The following is a 21,262-nucleotide window of genomic DNA, read 5'->3' on the forward strand; positions in this document are numbered from 1 at the left end:
AGATGCAACAGATGGGATCCGATTGATATCTACAAGTACAAAATCATCTACGTTTTAATACCATGACAACTACTTACAAAGACTTGTGAAAAATTCCATTAAAACTCAAAGCGTGAGGGTTCTAAAATTCCTACCTCTGAACTCGACGGATTTATATCAATCGTAATATGAGATTGATTTATATCTATTGTGACTCTTTCTAAGACATGGCCCAGTTGTAAATCTTTGTAAATACCATTGTTTATTCACACGAGCCACGCAGATACAATGTACATACTAGGGATAGTTTATTCCAGTGTCTAATAGGATGGAACCCGGTGATTACAGTGTAGGAACTTACCAGGTATAGATTATTCCAATGTCTATTAAAGACCATAGAGAACTCTTAGAAGAGTGATAGCTGCACATGTAGGGTCTTCGATAGGGACAGAAAGAGGCAGAATTCAATGTAGGTACATGTACTTACCAGGTATAGACTATTCCAATACCTCCGAGGAAGGAACCAGGTGGATTACAATATAGGAACCTACCGGGTATAGATTATTCCAATGCCTTATTAGAACGGAGCCAGGTGGATTACAATGTAGGAACTTACCGGGTATAGATTATTCCAATGCCTTATTAGAACGGAGCCAGGTGGATTACAATGTAGGAACTTACCGGGTATAGATTATTCCAATGCCTTATTAGAATGGAGCCAGGTGGATTACAATGTAGGAACTTACCGGGTAGATTATTCCAATGCCTTATTAGAACGGAGCCAGGTGGACTACAATGTAGGAACTTACCGGGTATAGATTATTCCAATGCCTTATTAGAACGGAGCCAGGTGGATTACAATGTAGGAACTTACCAGGTATAGATTATTCCAATGCCTTATTTAGAACGGAGCCAGGTGGATTACAATGTAGGAACTTACCGGGTATAGATTATTCCAATGCCTTATTAGAACGGAGCCAGGTGGATTACAATGTAGGAACTTACCGGGTATAGATTATTCCAATGCCTTATTAGAATGGAGCCAGGTGGATTACAATGTAGGAACTTACCGGTAGATTATTCCAATGCCTTATTAGAACGGAGCCAGGTGGATTACAATGTAGGAACTTACCGGGTATAGATTATTCGAATGCCTTATTAGAACGGAGCCAGGTGGATTACAATGTAGGAACTTACCGGGTATAGATTATTCCAATGCCTTATTAGAACGGAGCCAGGTGGATTACAATGTAGGAACTTACCGGGTATAGATTATTCCAATACCTTATTAGAACGAAGCCAGGTGGATTACAATGTAGGAACTTACCGGGTATAGATTATTCCAATGCCTTATTAGAACGGAGCCAGGTGGATTACAATGTAGGAACTTACTGGGTATAGATTATTCCAATGCCTTATTAGAACGGAGCCAGGTGGATTACAATGTAGGAACTTACCGGGTATAGATTATTCCAATGCCTTATTAGAACGGAGCCAGGTGGATTACAATGTAGGAACTTACCAGGTATAGATTATTCCAATGCCTTATTAGAACGGAGCCAGGTGGATTACAATGTAGGAACTTACTGGGTATAGATTATTCCAATGCCTTATTAGAACGGAGCCAGGTGGATTACAATGTAGGAACTTACCAGGTATAGATTATTCCAATGCCTTATTAGAACGGAGCCAGGTGGATTACAATGTAGGAACTTACCGGGTATAGATTATTCCAATGCCTTATTAGAACGGAGCCAGGTGGATTACAATGTAGGAACTTACCGGGTATAGATTATTCCAATGCCTTATTAGAACGGAGCCAGGTGGATTACAATGTAGGAACTTACCAGGTATAAATTATTCCAATGCCTTATTTAGGACGGAACCAGGTAGGTTACAATGTACATGTAGGAACTTACCGGGTATAGATTATTCCAATGTCTACTAAGACCATAGAGAACTCTTAGAAGAGTGATAGCTGCACATGAAGGGTCTTCGATAGGGACGGAACCAGGTAGATTACAATGTAGGTACTTATCAAGTTCTTTCTGTATTACTGGACACACACCATCTGAAAATGAACAAAGGAACAGAATTAAGCGATGATCCTGATATCACTATGACAATTTCATCAGTAACCAGTTTAATAAACATCCTGCAAGACAAAAGTCAAGTTTGAATAATATAATACATCGTTCATGCAGTCCTCGGCATGTACACCCCAAGTACTGTATATTAAATAACTCGTATATTCCAGGAATATCATACATTTCAGGAATTATGAACATTAACCCTATGTAATACTATACATTACAGGATTACTATACATTTCAGGAATATCTGCACAAAGCATTAAGTTGATTCCAACATACCCATCCATAATTCATCATGCTTTCTTCCTTTAGAAGATGATTTGGAAGAGCTTCCTCCCTTGCCTTTCCTAGTGGTGGTTGTGGTGGTAGTTGTACTGCTATTTGATGACGACGACTTTTGAGTGGATATTGAGCCAGCCTCTGGGACGGGACGGTACCTGAACAAGGAAAATATCACAGGTTATCATCCTCCTCTTCATCATAATCATCATCATCATCTTCATAATCACCGTCTTCTCCTTCATCATCACCATCACCACCAACATCCTCTTCATCATCATCATCCTCATCATCACCAGCATTATCATCAATATCTATTGCCGGATGTACTGGAAAAATGCAGAGATCTGCAGCGAAGTTTCCAGGTCTAGCTCTCATCCAAGCTTTCATCATCATCATCATTGCCGACATCACCATCATCATTAGCAATCATCACCATCATCATCATCCTTTTCTTCTTCATCACCACCACCATTATCATTACCATCATCCCCATCTTCTTCATCATCATCATCTTCACAATCATCATCACCATCATCATCATCCTTTTCTTCTTCATCACCACCACCATTATCATTACCATCATCCCCATCTTCTTCTTCATCATCATCATCATCATCATCTTCACAATCATCATCATCATCACCATCTTCACAATCATCATCACCATCATCATCATCCCTTTCTTCTTCATCACCACCACCATTATCATTACCATCATCCCCATCTTCTTCTTCATCATCATCATCATCTTCACAATCATCATCATCATCATCATCTTCACAATCATCATCACCATCATCATCATCCTTTTCTTCTTCATCACCACCACCATTATCATTACCATCATCACCATCTTCTTCATCATCATCATCATCATCATCATCTTCACAATCATCATCATCCTCATCTTCACAATCATCATTTTAGTTGGTTTTTAATATTTGTTATGAATGACATAAATGAATGTTGCTGGGAAGGGGGGGCGGGGACCTGTGAAAGTTGTACCATGTTTATTTCGGGAATTTTTTAATCACAAAAAGGGTCTATTGCTTACCATATAGTATGTGTTTTGATCCAGATACCAGCCCGCCCCAACGGGTTACTCTCATCATCCGTATCTCTGTCCTCCTCTGATGCGCTGGCAGCGCTACCAAACTGCTTGATCGCCTGGTAGACCGTCATGTTATATGGAAGAACTTGCTCTCCGATCAAGAACTGAAGCTTGTGCTTGATGTTGGTGTTGGAGCTTGAGAAAGCTGTAGCCTGGGAGGAAAGTAACGTAAAATAACAGTATGTTTATTAGTGTTCTGTCTTACAAAATAATAATAACAGTATCTTTACCCAGGGTAGCCACTTCAGTTCCGAGACTGTTCTCCCAGCGGCCCTGCAATTATTATTACCCGGCTAAGCTAGGCTACCTATTCAGGTGCACACAGCTTTTTGAGGAATTACTTCCTGCCGGTACCCATTCACCTCACCTGGGTCGAGTGCGGCACACTGTGGATGAATTCCTTGCTGAAGGAAATTACGCCATGGCTGGGATTTGAACCCACGACCCTCTGTTTCAAAGTCCGGAGACTAATCCACTGGGCCATGATGGTCCACCGTTGCGACTGATCCAATCAATCTAAAACTATGGAAACCCATGAATGTCATAATTTCTTGTGCAGAAAAATGTAAAAATTTCCCTTTGAAAACAAAGAGGAGAAAACTGACTGTCAAGACAATGACACATGGATGGGTGTACATCATATTCAGAACACAGTTTGACTAGACATATGCAGGTTAGATGTTGAGGTTGCTGGCTTGAAAAACTGTTATTAATCAGATCAATTGCAACTCTGTGTAAGACCCGTCTTACAAAATGTTGTGATTGATCTGATCAATCGCAACTATGGACGGCCAGCAACATCAACATGCATAATGCATGTTTGTTCAAAATAACTGTGATGCATATTTATGCATTCATTGTTTTCTTGAAAATACAGTGTGCTTCTCTTTGTTTACCAAGGACATTGTGCAAATCATACTTACAACCGATTCATCGATCTCATCATCAGATGCGTCATCGTCACTATCCTCCTCATCCTAAAGATAATGAAAAGATAATTAGCATTGATGCATGAGCTGAAATATTGGCTTTAATTCCGCTTGTTTCTCTAATTCAAGACAAGAACATTCATTCCTGCACATTTAAAATTCACAAATTTTAAATGAATAATATCCTATCATCTCAATTTTCACATTTTGAAATGCATAAATCAACTCTACATAGAATGCATAAATATGCATGGTGGTAGTTTAACTTTGTTTTAATAAACTAAAACCTTTCAATGTTTACAACTAAGCTTTGTAACACATTACCAAACCTAGGATCATTGCGATTTTCTTTATTTTCAATCACACACAACTCAAGAAATGAAATGTGACTCGCTTTTCAACTCCTCAGCAGCATGTATTTTGGATTTCCTATTGATTTTTCAAGTTGAGTTTGAATGCTACTCTTTCTGGAATGAACCCTTGGTGGATTTGTCACACCATCATGAACACAAGAGGCCCTAATGTTAGAGAAATGGACCACTTAAAAAAAAAATAGCGTTTGCTGATAGGGTGTTCCATACCATGAGTCGTAAATAGGTAAATAATACAAATACCACAAAGATAATAATAGCCAATTTTTATAAAGCACTTTTCCCAGAATGGCTCAAAGCGCGTTACAGCATATTATAACCCCGGTCATTGGATTCATTGCAATCCTGCACGAAAAGTGAACAATTACCTCTCACCTGGGGAGCATCCGTTACATTCATCGCAGCCTCATTATGGCGCTGGCAAATTCAAACATACAATATCTTTCACATCCTAGCGGGTATTACCCCGGTCATCGGATCCTTGCATGCCTGCATACATTGTATGCACCTTCTCCACTCCCTGGGGACCATTCCAATAAGAGTTTTGAGACTCAATTGCTATGCATACTACAGAGGCTTTTGCATCCTACCGGGTACCCATGTAGCACCTGGGTCGAGAGCGGCAAAGTGTGGATTAACGCTAGACCGCGGTGGGATTCAAACACACGACCCTCTGTTTACAAGGCGAGAGTCAGAACCGCTACATAACGAGGCTTCCACAAAGCCTGATATCAGATTAAGGGTGGAAACAGGAACGGGTATTATGGTGCTATGACAGGCAATTCATGAAAAAATAAGTGTGTCCCTAAAGATACTAACCTGTCTCATCCGTCCATAGTTCCTGACCATGAGATACCTCTCGATGGCCTGCACTAAGGCCAGAGGGTCAATCTTGACCGGTCCGCCCCTCCACTGTCTCAGGTTGGCGCAGTCCGGGTGTCTCTGCAGCTGGCACTTCAGCTGGTGCGTGTTGAAGAACTTGAGGGCTTGCGACCCCCTGGTTCCACCGGATGACCCCCCGGCGCCGGGCAGGTCGTGGACTTTGACCGGGAACTGCTCCAGATGGTTGATGCAGCCGTTGATCTTGGAGACGAGCGAGGTGAAAGGCGGATTCTCTGGGATCTCCAGTGATGTGAATGGAGGACTGCCTGGAGCCTAATATTCAGATTTAAAAAAAATAAAAAATTGCTAAAATCATCCTAGCTTATTTGATCAAAAACATGAATCATTATACAAACATTTTTCACCATGGAGTGTACAGCAAGAAAGCTTGATGAATTCAATTTTCATTTAACCCTTCACAAAATGGGCTATTTCGATGCTCAAAAAGACTTGGGGGGGGAGCTGATTCAGACTCATGTTAGCTGTAGAATATTCACCAAAAAAGTTAAGTCAATTTCTCTACAAAATCTCATAATGAATTATGCTAATTAATGCGTAAAATAAAATTTATTCTCAAACTAAACTGATATTTTTATTTACAAAATACAGATATATAACATTATTACTGGATGAGGAAAATGATTCCAAGAATTAAATGCACATTAAATACTCACCGGACATTGCAGGAATATATGTAGAAAGCGTTGCAGCCTCAGGTCCCTTGGAACGGGATTGTGGTCACTCTTATTGGTCATGTATTCTAAGAGCTTGACCACTAGACCGCTGTGGAGGATCTCAAAGGCAGATATATCAGAATTGGTGAGAATGTGAGCAATGCTCTCAAGCATTTCACTTCCTTCATCATCCTAAAGGAAAAAAACATAACAAAACAAAAGGCTATTTAGAATTTCACTTCCTTCATCATCCTAGGGAAAAAACATAACAAAACAAAAGGCTATTTAGAATTTCACTTCCTTCATCATCCTAGGGAAAAAAACATAACAAAACAAAAGGCTATTTAGAATTTCACTTCCTTCATCATCCTAGGGAAAAATATAAACAAAACAAAAGGCTATTTAGAATTTCACTTCCTTCATCATCCTAGGGAAAAAACAAAACGCTCAATAGTACGGAAGATGTTGATCATCGTGGAAGTATAGAATCGGTAAAGGAAATAATCTGTTGTCTCACGATGCGGCAAACTGAAATTGAGACGTTTCAACTGCACCTGCTAATCTTCGTCAGGCAATGAAGTGAACAATTGCTGCATGCGCCTTTTATACCATAAGCTGCGTGCCGTCGGTGCCGAACCGCCGCGTATGCTCCAACCAATCAGAAGCCACGGACGGTGTTATCGCTGGGTGGGAAAACAAAAGGCTATTTAGAATTTCACTTCAATCATCACTCTAGGGGAAAAAACCCATGGATTTATTGATGAATCAGCTATGATGCATGGCAATAGCTAGAGGGTAATTTGTCGAAACAGTGCAAGTACTCCCTTAGCTAAACATTTTTGCGCACTGCATCGGTGCAGAAACGACCTTATGCCCAATGCACTTTCGCACACTGCTAAGGACATTTTTTTGCGCATGCCATGCACGAAAGTGTGGTGTTAAAGGCGTTCTTGCATCAATACGACAAAGTCATGCCTGCTGACCCTGACAGCAACAAAATAGGGACAAACTACTAAGAAATTTGCAGAAATAGGAACATTCTCACATTTCCTATTCAATACGACTGATTATTTTTTTCTTCTGAAATACAAGTACAAGTAGGAATACCTGACTGTGTTTCAGTAGAGATTTCCTTTCTCTCAAATTAGAAATGATCTTATTCAATAGGAACAATTGGCAGGTATGGTAATTTGACATTCCCTTCGCGCAATCTTTGAACTTTTCATTAAACTTTGAATTTCATGTACCAACGGTAATGGGCTAAGCGACGCTCGGATGATTTTTGTGTGGTGCTTCCAGGATAGAATGTTCGTACGGATCGCACACGTATTCACAGTAATGTTTACAGAAATTTTCTTCATTTTCAGATGAGGGGGTTTGTACTCACTAAGCCTGTACTGTACAAGACTCAATACTGGTATTTTACATATTGTATCCCCTCCCAGATAATAATAAATAATAATGTGACTTATAAAGCGCTCAAGGTGCATTAAGAGCCAAGATTTAAATAAAAAAGATAATTTACCTTTAGTGTAAGTTTGTCTGCATTAGTACAGAGCTGATTGAGTAATGTGAGGGCCGGGTGTGACTCCCCTTGGTGATCTGTTTGGCTGAAGTACTGACTTATAAATTGAGAGGCTAAACAAAAAAAAAAGATCAAAAGGACAAGCTCAATTGTTAAATTCATATACACATAGGAGTGGGTTATACATGAGTCAAGATACTTTTTTAGTCATTTTAACACGGAAACAGTTTTTATTTATTTCTTAAAATGTATCTCAACATGAAATGGCAATATTTTTGGTATAGGGTCAGAGAAAAATATGTGCTGGGCAAAAATCCAAAATGGCTGCCCAAACCCCTCAAAATCGCATTTTTGGCCACAACTTTTTTATTTGGTGGTCTTTTTCTCTGGTTTTGGTGTTTATTCACATGTTTTTTTTTTTTTTTTTTTTTTTTTTCGGGGGGGGGGCAGGCAATTTGTTTTCCTAAAATTAGAACTTTTACACCATTATTTGTAGAATAAAGTAAAAATGCTTTACGATTTGTGCTGAGCTCTGTGTAACAGGCCCCTGGTTTGATTGTATCAGGGTTGAAGAGGAGTCCTTACCCTGTTCCTTGATCCACGCTCGAACCTTCTCCTTCTGCGACCCGCTGGCATCCTTCTGCACCCCTAGCAGGTTCTCACTCCCATGTCCCAGTATCCTATCCGACCCGTACCCCATCCCTCCCCCGGCTCCGCCCCTCTGCAGACCCATCTCCCGGCCCGCAGCGGTGTGCAGGTGGTGGTGGTGATGGTGGTGGTGGTGGTGGTGATGGTCGCTACCCATGGCTGTATTGCTTTGGGTGGTGTTGGTCGAGGAAGGGGAGTTGGACGCACCCCTTCCCCAGCGGGAGAGGTTGAGGCTGGCTAGGAAGGAAGAACGTGAGGAGGTAGAGCCACTGACCATCTTGCCTGTATGTAACAGTGGTAATGAGAGAAGGAAGATTTCAAGATTTTATTAGAACAAATGAAGGAAGGATATTAACACTATTATCAATATCATTATTATTACTATTATTATCTGGATCTAAATGTAATACAGTGCAGGACCGCTTGGAATAATGCACCGGGTTAGGAGAGGGCGCAGATGAGTTTAGTCCAAACATAGGTGGCTTTCTTTGATCTTGGCTTTAAAACACCTCTGGTGATGTACTATTGACAACTTTGTTTAAAGATTGACTCCAGGCCAATGTTGTATTCACAAAAAAAAGTTCTTGATTGCTCCGTGTTACAATGTCTTATTGAAATAAACACTCAAAGTTTGATTTCACGTTGATGGTGGCACCCATTCCTATCATTATCATAAATATATATTTTCTACAAGATATTACTACGTACCTGTGGATCCTTTGCCCTTGCTGACCCCTGTCCTGCCCCCACCACTGCCCCCTACAGCTCTTGATGAAGGAGGCATTGGCACCGATACTGCGCTTAGTCTACCAGGTGGTGTGTCAATAGCATCGTAATGGTGGCCGTGACCTCCCTGGGATGGCGTGTCGTCGTTGCTAGCGTAGCGGTTACTCTTTCTACCGGGACCTCGCTTCGTTGCCCGCTTCAGCTTCAAGGCATCGCTAAGACGTCTGATGAATAGGAGTAAAGATAGAAATAATCACTATAAGTACTTATTTCTATGAACTTTCATTTGTGTGGGGCAATATTTCTATTTCTAGAATACATCATGGTCCAGATTCCTTTATTTGAATTAGTATTCATACGTCTGCTGCAATATATGCATATTAGTTTGACGTATGCATGATGACAATGACAAAGTTCACAATCTAATTAATACTACCCTCCCTTAACCTGACATTTCACTTTAAAAACCTACTGTAAGATATAATTTTCTATAAAGGACATCTAAAAATATTGCTTGCAACATTCTTGAAAATACAGTCTTGTATGGACAAACGACCCACCAGGACGTACAACTCAGTGTAGACTGAATCTATCCACAACATGAATGTATTTTATAAAGCAAGCATTTGAATGCATTCCATCACTAATGTATGGGGGATAGTACATACCCTTGAGGCACACCATCAGAATCCAAGCCCACATTGATATTGATTGTATCCCTGGGTGAAGGGGTATGTGTGGATGATGCGGATGACGACGCCGATGACGCAGATGATGCCGAGGATGCGGAGGAGGCTGATGATGCTGGGGTGGAGGACGACGATGAGGAGGGATCTGAAGCTGTGACCTTGGAGGCCGGGAACTTGTCTTTGACTGGAGGGGAACTGTCGGCCGTGATGGTAGCCTCGGCAAGGTTCTTCACTTGATGCATCACACCTGGGTTAGAGGTCAAAGGTCAAATGTCATGACATACTACTCAGTACAACAAATACAGTCAAACCTGCCTAGCAGCCACCTATCTTTAGTGAAAATTTGTCTTTAGTGGCCACCAAAATTGTCTCCAATTTGAAGACATATGTGATACAAAACCACCATCTCCAGTGGCCACTTTCTCTGTTTTCCTCAGGTGGCACTAATAGACAGAATATGACTGTATCTGAGGTAGATACAGGGATATAAAAATGACATAATCTATAGAGTACCAAACTGATGACCTCATCGATTTTCTTTTCCTGCATTTTAGTATGTTTGAAACCTTATCTTGCCAGAACATGATGAAAAGCATCAACAACCTGAATTCATTGAGAATCTGTCCACGGGCAAACAATGATATCTGGTTGGTGTTTCATAAAGCTGTTCGTAAAGTTACAACTTTACGCACGACTGGAACATGTACTTACTTAGGTCGTAACTCAATTACATAGATTTATCATATAGCACAAGAAAGGATCACCAGTCGTGCGTATCTTACGAACAGCTTTATGAAACGCCCAACTGATCACCTAGACTAAGAGGTATAATACCAAGAGTTTATTTGGCCAAATGGTTAGTAGACAAACTGGTTGTAGATGAGCTAGGGCCAAGAGGGATGAGACCAAATGGAAAGTAGAGGATTGAGTGAGTGGAGACCAAGTGGGAATTTTACATCAGTGTTTACCTTCTCTTCGGAAGTAGATGTGGAAGATATCCGGGAGCTTCTGCATCAGTATCTCGGCCATCTGAAGGGCACCTACAACAACCTTGAGATCTTGTGATGATAGCATCGCTGCTATGTGACTAGAAAGGGCATTAGAAAAAAAACAAGTGTGAAAGGCTGAGCATCGTTTCTCTGACAAGAGCTTTAAAATAACAAAAACATCAGTGTGAAAAGGGCTTCTTGTAGAGTGCCAAAATCTGCCCTTGACTGGTGATTGAGGCCTTCTAACAACCAATAATAAAAAAATGTATCCTTTTGCTGCACAGTCCTAATTTTTGCCTCTGCCGTTGGTTTAATTTCTAAAATTTAAAAGAATGGCCTCTGTGACCTTTGACCTTGGGACCTACAAAACTCTGATCCTTCATGCATACATGAAGCAAAATTGAAGTTGAACTGTCAAATGGTTCTGAAGTTATCGTAAGACCAAGATATTTCAATATATGTAATGGCCTCTGTAAATTTTGGCAAAATGACCCTCAAATCTGATCAGATCATAATCCCTCCCACACACATACATAAGCCAAGTTTGAAGTTGATCCATCAAATGGGTCTCTCCAGAAAGAAGACGAGAAGGACAGCAGGAAAAAAAATATTGCTTCCGGCAACCACCTATAGTGGGTGGATGCATACAGAAATATTCTGAAATACATATGAGAATGGTGACCATTATTTACCTGGATACAGCATGATTCTTCAGCATGTCTTTCAGAAGATCTGGTTTTCCAAAGAACACCATTCTTAGTAAGGCCTTCAAACACTTATGCCTGACTGCAGGTCCAGCCTTAAACACAAATGGGAGTGAAAGAAAGTACCTCTATGTCAATGATGTCAAGGTTTACACATTAAGGCGACCGCACACCATATGATTGGTCTGCAACTAGATTTCAGAATAAAATGTAGTAGAATTTGATGCTAATATCGAGACTTGGAATATCTTACTGTGTAATGTTCGAAATCATTGTACGAATAACTATGTTTAAATCTGACTATGCTCTCATCCTTAGAATAAAAGCAAATTTAATATCTAGTTGTAATGACGTCATAGCAGTCATACGATTTAATAATTAATTTTGCCTTTACTCCAAAATAAAGGTTTGCAATCTTTCAAAATGGTTATATTAGTATTCTTTCAATTAATTTTAACCTCAAATAAAATGATATGTTCCATTCACATTTTCAGAAAATAAGCAAAATGCAATTTGTTCCAAAATCGGATTGCGAACAATCGTAAGGTGTGCGGTAGCCTTTTTTAAGCATGCATTATACACAGGTTGTTAATTTCACAACTCTCCTTAGGTTAGAAATAACATTTTAGGAATGGTGAAACACAACCGCAATATGAAGCTCAAGCATAATGGCCCACATTCTAAAAAAAAGATACAATAGTATCACGGTACAAAATCATGGACAATGCAGATTTATTGTACAATCACGCTTCATTCAATGGCTCTTTGTTGAAGGTGAGCATTTTATGATTGGACTTTTATTGGAGTGCGTGGTGAAATATGGCTAAATATGTACATAAAACCAGCGCAGTCCATGGTTTTCTACCACAGTGCTCCTGTAACCTCTTTTGAGAATACAGAGGTCCCGTCTTATGGAGAGTTACGATTGATCCTATCAATCGTAACTATGGACAGCCAGCCACGTCAACATTTAAAATACATGTTTGTTCGAAATATTTTTAATGAATGACCATAGTTCACATATTCAGTTTGTTGACAATTCAGTATGTTTCTCTTCGTTTTCAAAGGACAATGAGAAAGTTCCAAGAGAAAAAATTATGACATTAATGGATTTCCATAAACTTGAAATTGATCAGATCAATTGTAACTCTTTGTAAGATCGCCCAAAAATCAGACTATAACTTAGCATATATTTACCGAGGAGCTGTAGACTTCATATAGAACGGCAAAGAGTGATTTGATGAATGCAGCTGACTGCTCACCGTCCTCCTTCATGAACACTACTCTAGCATCTTCCTTAGGAGCAGTCACTGATGAAGCTACAATTTAGGGGAAAGAGGTGATATTAATTACTATTGCCCTGTTCATATGATACCAAATTAACTCATTGAGGTCATGGTAACAATTATTGGCCATCTTCAGGAGGTGCTCCTAATGAAGTGCTGACCAGGTGAAGACATTATTCATTACCATTGCCTGTGTCATATCATACTATATCAACTGACTGAAGTCATGGTAAAAACTTATGCTCATCATCTGAGCTAGTACTACTACTGAGGCTACAATCAGCAAATAGGTGATATCAATTACTATTGTCCAGTTCATATTGTAATATATTTACAGACACTGGTCAATGTAAGGAGGCAATGTAAATTATTATTGCCCAGTTCATATCATACTAGACTGACTGATAAAGGGTCTATTCCCCATATATGATTGCCTTGACCATGTGACAATCTTTACACTCTTCTGTACCCAACTAGGAGAAGAGTGAGGGACAACTCGCAATCTCAAGATCTATGTAACCTTAACTTGGGGGGGGGGGGGGTGTATGGCAGGAGCTTCAATTACATGCCACAATTTGCCAAGGAGAGCAATTTGGCTCGCTCAACTTGAGCTAACTGGATTTTTCAGGCCAGCAATTGATTGGGCTCCTGTGATTTTCAAAAATGACGGACTGAAAAACGTACCTGAAGATGAGCCAGTTCCCGCTGCAGGATTAGGTCTTCTCTGGACCGGTCTAGCAGTACCGGTATCTTCATTAATCTGCTGCATCGCATTGAAATCTATTGTGTAGGTTCGCCCCAAAGTAGATAGAGTCACTTCATCTTCTCCTGCTTGATGGGCGGCCTAAATCAACAAACAATGGTGTATGGTAAGGTCAAGAATTGGACAGAAAATGGTGTATGGTAAGTTCAAGAAATGGACAGAAAATGGTGTATGGTAAGCTCAAGAAATAATGGTCAATGGTATATGGTAAGCTCGAGAAATGGACAGAGAATGGAGTATGCTTAGCTCAAGAATTGAAAAAAAAACAACTGTGCATGGTAAGCTCAAGAATTGAAGAAACAATGGTGTATGGTAAGCTCAAGAAATGAACAAAAAACGGTGTATGGTAAGCTCATGAATTCAACAATTAATTGTATGGTGAGCAAAAGAAATGAACAGGCAATATTGTATGGTAAAGCTCAAGAAATAAATATTCAATGGTGTATGGTAAGCTAAAGAAATTAACAGACAATGATGTATGGCTAGCTCAAGAATTGAAAAAAATAATGGTGGATGGTATGTTCAAGAAATGAACCGACAATCGTGTATGGTAAGCTCAAGAAATAAAAAGACAAGTGTGTATGGTAAGCTAAAGAAATGAACAGTTAATGGTGCATAGTAAGCTCAAGGAATGAATAGTCGATGGTGCATGGTAAGCTCAAGAATTGAACAATTATATGGTAAGCTTAAGAAATGAACAGACAATGGCAGTGGCGGATCCAGAGGGGGGCGCCCCGGGCACGCGCCCCCCCTATTTTCGCCTGATTTTTTTTGGGGGGGGGATGGTTATATTTACTGGATTGGTACAATGTAGTCAATTTCAATTGATTTTTTGAAAAAGTCCTTGCCGTGGGAGGGGGGTATCCCCCCTCCCACACCCTCCCCCGCTCGGTCGCTTGGCTCCCTCGCGCTGGCGCCCCCCCTATTTCGAAATCCTGGATCCGCCCCTGAATGGTATATGGTAAGCTAAAGAAATGAACAAACAATGGTGTATTATTGAGACATGTTTCATATTGTGACATTAAAAAGAAAAAAAAACGAACAGCAGACTGAGCAGAGTAGTTGTTTAATAAATAAAACTGAAAAAATATTGATCTTTTACCTCAACGATCCTGTTATCAATACGTGTATAAGGATGCCACATCCCCCTATCGTCTCTCCACTGCCAGAGAGCAGCCTCGGTAATCAGATTGGGGACCTTCTTGAGGTACGCATCGACGGAGAACAACCCATCGCGGGGGAGTCTTGGCATCAGCTCACTGGTAAGAACAAAAGAATATCATCATGATTAGAACGTTGAAGGAGATTATTTCCATTTCTCAAAGTCGATCAAACTGGCCATTTTGAAAAAAAAATAGGGAAACTTGCATTATTATTATTTATTTGGCATTTCAAAATACATGAATTATATTACAATACAAATTACATAACAACAGGATATATGTGACATAGTACAAAGGACCTGGAATAGAGATAAAGGGGCTGCCTGGGTTTGGAAAATGTTAACTGAATTACCATGACCCACAGGTCTTCCTTCCCACACCCCTTTACGTCCATCCAGGTCAGTATAAGAATATAAAAAGAAACATATGAATTAAGAATATACAACTGAAACTGGCAACAGTTAAAGGTATTGTTTAACTTTGTGAGCAGCCCATTTAAAAAATTCTCAAACCAAAATGAAACATGTGTAAAAGTGCATGTATTAGAACTTATAAACCCTGAAAGCAACCATTATTGAGACTGAAAAGCTAAAACTACAAGGCAAACCCCGATTTTGTAAATAAGTGTCTTATAGACACCTAAATAGTACACATAAATGTATGGGATGAAATTAAGATGGTGTTTCCGGTCACTTTATATTTCAATTTTTGAAGCACTAAATGATTATTTATGAATGCAATTTTTTCTGGGCTTCAATTTTGTAACACATCGCAGACACAGGTGACAAGTGTGACCTTCTAGCTGAGATTTTTTTAAAGTCAAACCAATGTTAACCAATCACTTTAATTTGGAGAAACAAATATAACACAGATCCATCAGCATAAGCATAATAAGATCTGCCAAGAACTTACACCATTTTACTGTGAAACCGACCGGCAACAAATCAAGCTATGTCCTTTTTGCACATTCATCAGAATCTTTAAGGTAAATGCTAGTTTTGGTAACGATCTCAAAATGACTTTTTACAGAATCTAATATAATGACCACCCAAGTGTCTGTTTGTATGAATAAAAAATATGTGCCAAAGGATTCTGGAAGAAATTTTGTAATTGCTGAGAAATAAGCAAAATAAGCGCGGATTCGGTCACTTCCGTCGGGTCTTTATTCCAGCAATAATTATACACTGTCCCACGTGTGCCTATCTGTGTTGGTGATCTTCAGTGTGAACGTTTTTCAGCGTAGATTTCAAGATTTCACAAAGTTCAGTTTATGTAACTGTATCAGATCTAGATCCTCGATGATATTCTGACAATTAAGCCTGGTTTTACAGACTTTCTCATGAAATCAGTGTTTACTGCAACTTCTGGCATTTCTCTTTAATTTTTTGACTTTTACTAAGCCACACACCCCTAGGTCTGTTCATCTAAATTTCTATAAATTTCCATGTCATGAAATATATCCTGGCAAGTGGGTTTTCATTACAAAAACAATTAAATCATAATCATTTTGCATATTGTACTCGTGTTTTTTTATCATTTGCTTTGTAATCAAACTGTTATTCTCATTCACTGATGTGTAATTTGACTCATTCAGCTTATACTGCTGGTCAATCTGTAAATAAAAATAATAATAAAAATTGGCATTTATATAGCGCTTTACCAAACTACAACTGTTCAAAACGCTTCACAATTATTATTACCCGGTCACTGGATTCATAGTATTTCAAGCAGCCTGTTAGGCGCACACTTACTAAATCAACCACAATGACGGTTGTTTCCACCGGTACCAAATTAGCACCTGGGTGAGAGTGGCAATGTGTGGATTGACGCCTTGCCAAAGGGCGCTAGGCCATGGTGGGATTCGAAGACACGACCCTCTGATTACAAGGCGAGAGTCAGAACCGCTAGACCACGGCGCTTCCAAATATATATATATATATTGTAAAGAAATGGATGAAGAGAACAATGGTAGGCGAAGCTTAAATCAAGGTTCCCCAGAGCTATCTACCCTTTGGAAAAATTGGTGATGCCGAAAAAATGTCTCTGCCGGGAATCGAACCCGGGCCCCCAGCTTTGAACACCGGTGCCTTAACCACTAGACCACAGAGACGGGTTAGTGGCTAGACTGAGCCCGATCCGATTGACCGTCAGATAGACAGATTTTCGACACTATACCAATTATATTTTCCTTTGTCGGGTGAAGGTGAGTTTTGAACAATGACAAGCCGCCATGCCTCAGCTGGATCAAAGCTATTGCTTTGATACAGTTTGATATATATATATATATATATATATATAAATACATTATGAAAAATCAATAAATGTTCTGAATGTGCTAATATATTTGTTGAAAAAAAAAAAATGAAAATATAATGTCAACAAAGATAGCGGTGATATAGGATAATGGCATTGTATTGCTTACCTGATGAGAGAGGTTATTTCATAAAGTTCCTGGGGGCTTCTTGATACAAGCTGTTTATAAGATAAAAGGGAATTTGGTGTATTTAAATACCATGTGCGGTGTAATGACAACTTTTCATGAATATAATTATGACCATTGATTTCAACAAATTCTAGGATTTGTTTCTGTTTCATTCCAACTAAACATGAATACGAAACGAGTGGAGTTGTCCAATGGAATGTGCAAATTCATATTACATCCTTTGATCAACATGAGAGATTCACGTTGCCATCATCCATAATATCAATAATATATGCATGTAGTGACTGCATTATACAAATCTTATAACATTTTAATTATTGTTTATTATTGTTATCTGATCACTAGTATTAAAAGTAGTAATAATAGTATTATTATGATTATTATTACTATTATGATAATCATTATTACTACTACTACTATCATCATTTTTATTATTATTACTATTGTTATCATTATTTTTATTATCATTTTGTAATGTAAAAATAACTGACCTCAATATCTAGATTTGAAGAGTCTGAAGCACCGATCAGAAGGTAACTTATCGTTTCTGCAATATCTGTGAAAGAAAAACAAAACTATCAAACTAATGATCACTTTACATGATTTACATCAAAAAAACAAAAATTGTATGCCCAGGGGTCTGTTGCAGAAAGTGTTGCGTTTAAACGCAAGTAAAAAAATCCATCGCAGGCCCCAAATGCGTGCTGTTGATTGGGTGAAAATCAAGTTGTGCATGATTTGTGATTGATTGCAACTCTTTCTGCAACAGGCCCCAGTGCAGGTAATGTTGGATTTTTGTTTGATCCGTTTGATCAGGGTCACATCATTGATAAAGGCTTCGTTGACAAGTCAGAAATTTGGGGGTAAACTTTCCAGTGTGTTGAGAGCAAAAAAGTTCAATTTATCAGTTCCTTCTACACCACTGAAAAAATTTCAGAAGAGTCCTGGTGGGTGTTTCATAAAGCTGTTCGTAAGATATGAATGACTTCATGCAAGACTGGTGACCGTTTCTTGTAATGCATGATATATCCCTATGAAGCTGACTTAGCACCTAAGAACATGTTCCAGTCGTCGGTAAAGTTGTGCATAACTTTACGAACATCTTTATGGAACACCCACCTGTTTGCTGTTTTATAAAGACTTGTTACAACAGTCTTGAAAAAATTTATAACAAGTGTACTTACAGCTGATCAAATTGAATGATTTTAAACTGTCAAGGAAAACTTATCAAAAGAAGCTTTGTGAAACATGCTCAAGATCTTACTTTGTTTGAGGAGCTGAACAGCCAGGCTCGGGCAGTTTGCACACATGAGTGATAGCATCCGAATGACCATGATGAACGTTCCCGTGCTGATGATAGGGGGTGTTACGACCAACTACAATCAAAGAAAAGAAACAAATAAAGATGAAAATAAAAATGATTACTAAGGATCGGAGAATAGGTTGACCTGACATAAATAGCTTTCTTAAGGACATGTCACATCGTTTCGTGCAAGTCTTGCGAGTGAGTTGGTCCATTGTCCGCAACTCACCTGCAACAAAAATTTGAGCTTCTGCAGGCAACTGCGGGAGAGATGCGTGCAACGTACCGTCAATGTGGGCGACCTGCGGGTAGCAAGAATAGTTTCCCCGCAAGTCACAGGCAAGGCTTGGATGGAACCATGTTACAGAGCCATTACTCTATGGTAGATGTAACATATATTCACTCAGGACAAGAAAATACCTGCTGAACATTTCACAAAATATGTGGCCTCCATTTGCACTGACAGTTTGTTATAAGCTACTGAAATCCTTGCATATGAATGGCCGATAGCAAATTTGTCTTTGAAAATCAATGAGGAATTCTTCAAGAAACACTTTCATAATTACATTACTCCATTGATAGGAAACTCAATGTAATGTTAGATATTTAAAAAAAATAAGCTGAAGAATAGCAGAAGAATTATATCACAATTCAATATAAAAGATGCTATAGCGACAACTACTGCTAAAGCAATGACAAGAAATTTGCTCCTGCGACAACTGCTGTGGGCTTAATTTCATCTAAGATGTAGGGTGAGGGTTTAGGGTTGTAATAGGGCTTTATGCTACATTTAGAGTAGGGCATAGTGTTAAATCCGTCATTCGATTTAATTTAGAGCAGAACGATTATCGCCAGAGCAAATGTCATGGAATCTCTAGAACTTCTACCACTTCAATTTCAATTCATTCTTTTTTCAAATGAATTTTCCCAGTGTTCTCAACTTTTCAAGTAAACAAATTCCCTGAGTTTTTACCTGATGAGGTATAAAATTTCCCTGAAAATTATTCAAACCCATTCCCGGTTTCACATGTTTTCTAAGTTGTTGCAGTGAATTACATGTTTTTTTCAGTATAAAAACAATGTAAAACTAATTAGTACCACCATAACCAGTCATTCAATGGATGTTTTTTTTGATATGCAACAAAACAATCAGAGTCTGACCAACTACCGTGCTTTCGACTTTAGGGCCGATCAAATTTCTGATTTTCCCCTCATTTTGAGACATTTTTCCATGATTTGAGGTATTTTTCAGCAAATTCCCTGATTTTTCCCTGACTGGAAGAGTAAAATAATTTTCCCTGATTTCCCTGATGGGCTAGGAACCCTGTTTACACTTCATTTTCCAATACTAAGCACTACCTGATCCACCACCACTTCCAACACTTCTATCATTTGAATTGTCATCATCACCATCGTTAATATATTTTTTCTATTTTCTGCTAGTTCTATTAATAGTACTCATACATACCAGTTGTTGCAGATTGGTAAGCAGTCCATGTTCTGCTATAAGCAAGAGAAGTTTCTCATCATTCTGATAATTATCTACCAGACGGGCAAAGCACAGGCAACAGCTCTCCACTGACTTCTTATCCTGTAACAAAACAAAAAACACCAAAAAAATCAAGTATGTGTGTGTGATTGGTCAAGAAAAGGCCACTGCACATCTTATGACTGGTCCACAATCTAATATTGGATTAAAACTTGATTTGCTCATTTTCTGAAAATGTGAATGAAAAGTATCTTTTTACATGAGGTTCATATCAACTAAAGAATATCAATATAACAATTTTAGATGATTATAAACCTTTATTTTGGAGTAAAGGCCAAATCATGTTTCAAATCGTAACCAATCGTACGATTACTATGACATCATTACAACTAGATAATAAATTCGCTTTTATTCTGAGAAGATAGCATGGTCACAGATTGGAATATAGGTATTGGAGCGATGACCTAGAACATTACGCAGTAAGACATTCCATGGTTCAATATTAGCATCAAATTCGGACAAAAGAATGAAGAATTCACAGAATTTCACAGAAAAAACATGTTTCAGGCAAAAAAAAGTAAACAAAAACAAACTGATACAATCTGTATGCAGTATCCCACCGATTTATTAATGTACCCAATATAAAAGTGAAGTCAACTAAATATTACACATGTATTTCAAATGACTACTGTGGGAAGCCATCCACTTTGATACTGCAACCATGTGTTTCAAATTTTCATAAATTGGAAAATTTTAAAATTGATGACACTTTGAGAACAATTCCGATTTTATACCCTTTAATAGATGCAATATGGGTTGGGGAAATTGCAAGATTTGAGTAGTTGCGGATTTGAGGTGGTGCAATTATGATTTATGCTTTAAGACCTGGGCCCCCGTCTTACAAAGAGTTACAATTGATCCAATCAATCATAACTCTGTGGAAATCCATCAGTGTCATAATTTTTTCTACATGAAATGAGCAAAATTTCCTTTGCAAACAAAGGAGAACACACCAAACTGTCTCAAGATGAATGAATTTATGGATATACATTTAACCCTATCTAGGCCGGGGGGGCCTCGGAGGCCCCCCCCTCAACGAATCGCGCGATAATTTCGCCGTGCGAAATTTTTTGACCGCGCCGCTCGCTGACTTTTTACTTTGAAGTCTTGCGCAACTTTTGAGACCAATTTTGCGTCACCCGGGTACGTGGTT

General features: G+C 38.9%; 1 protein-coding gene across 1 annotated transcript in view; it reads right to left on the minus strand.

Annotated features, from left to right (window-relative positions):
• Positions 1–21,262, minus strand: part of LOC121429481 (E3 ubiquitin-protein ligase TRIP12-like) — a 66,304-nt gene that overhangs the window by 15,384 nt on the left and 29,658 nt on the right. Inside the window, exons 13-31 of the mRNA XM_041626506.1 lie at positions 20,029–20,151; positions 18,522–18,633; positions 17,749–17,813; positions 17,237–17,286; positions 14,754–14,910; positions 13,573–13,732; positions 12,800–12,921; positions 11,591–11,697; positions 10,878–10,996; positions 9,889–10,156; positions 9,203–9,444; positions 8,432–8,776; positions 7,847–7,959; positions 6,322–6,513; positions 5,585–5,920; positions 4,389–4,442; positions 3,409–3,617; positions 2,352–2,509; positions 1,899–2,050 (exon numbers count right to left, since the gene is read on the minus strand). Of these exons, the coding sequence (XP_041482440.1) occupies positions 1,899–2,050; positions 2,352–2,509; positions 3,409–3,617; positions 4,389–4,442; positions 5,585–5,920; positions 6,322–6,513; positions 7,847–7,959; positions 8,432–8,776; positions 9,203–9,444; positions 9,889–10,156; positions 10,878–10,996; positions 11,591–11,697; positions 12,800–12,921; positions 13,573–13,732; positions 14,754–14,910; positions 17,237–17,286; positions 17,749–17,813; positions 18,522–18,633; positions 20,029–20,151 (3,084 nt within the window). The remainder of the gene's footprint in view (positions 1–1,898; positions 2,051–2,351; positions 2,510–3,408; positions 3,618–4,388; positions 4,443–5,584; positions 5,921–6,321; positions 6,514–7,846; positions 7,960–8,431; positions 8,777–9,202; positions 9,445–9,888; positions 10,157–10,877; positions 10,997–11,590; positions 11,698–12,799; positions 12,922–13,572; positions 13,733–14,753; positions 14,911–17,236; positions 17,287–17,748; positions 17,814–18,521; positions 18,634–20,028; positions 20,152–21,262) is intronic.

This window comes from Lytechinus variegatus, chromosome 16 (genome assembly GCF_018143015.1).
Source record: "Lytechinus variegatus isolate NC3 chromosome 16, Lvar_3.0, whole genome shotgun sequence".
Taxonomy (NCBI): domain Eukaryota; kingdom Metazoa; phylum Echinodermata; class Echinoidea; order Temnopleuroida; family Toxopneustidae; genus Lytechinus; species Lytechinus variegatus.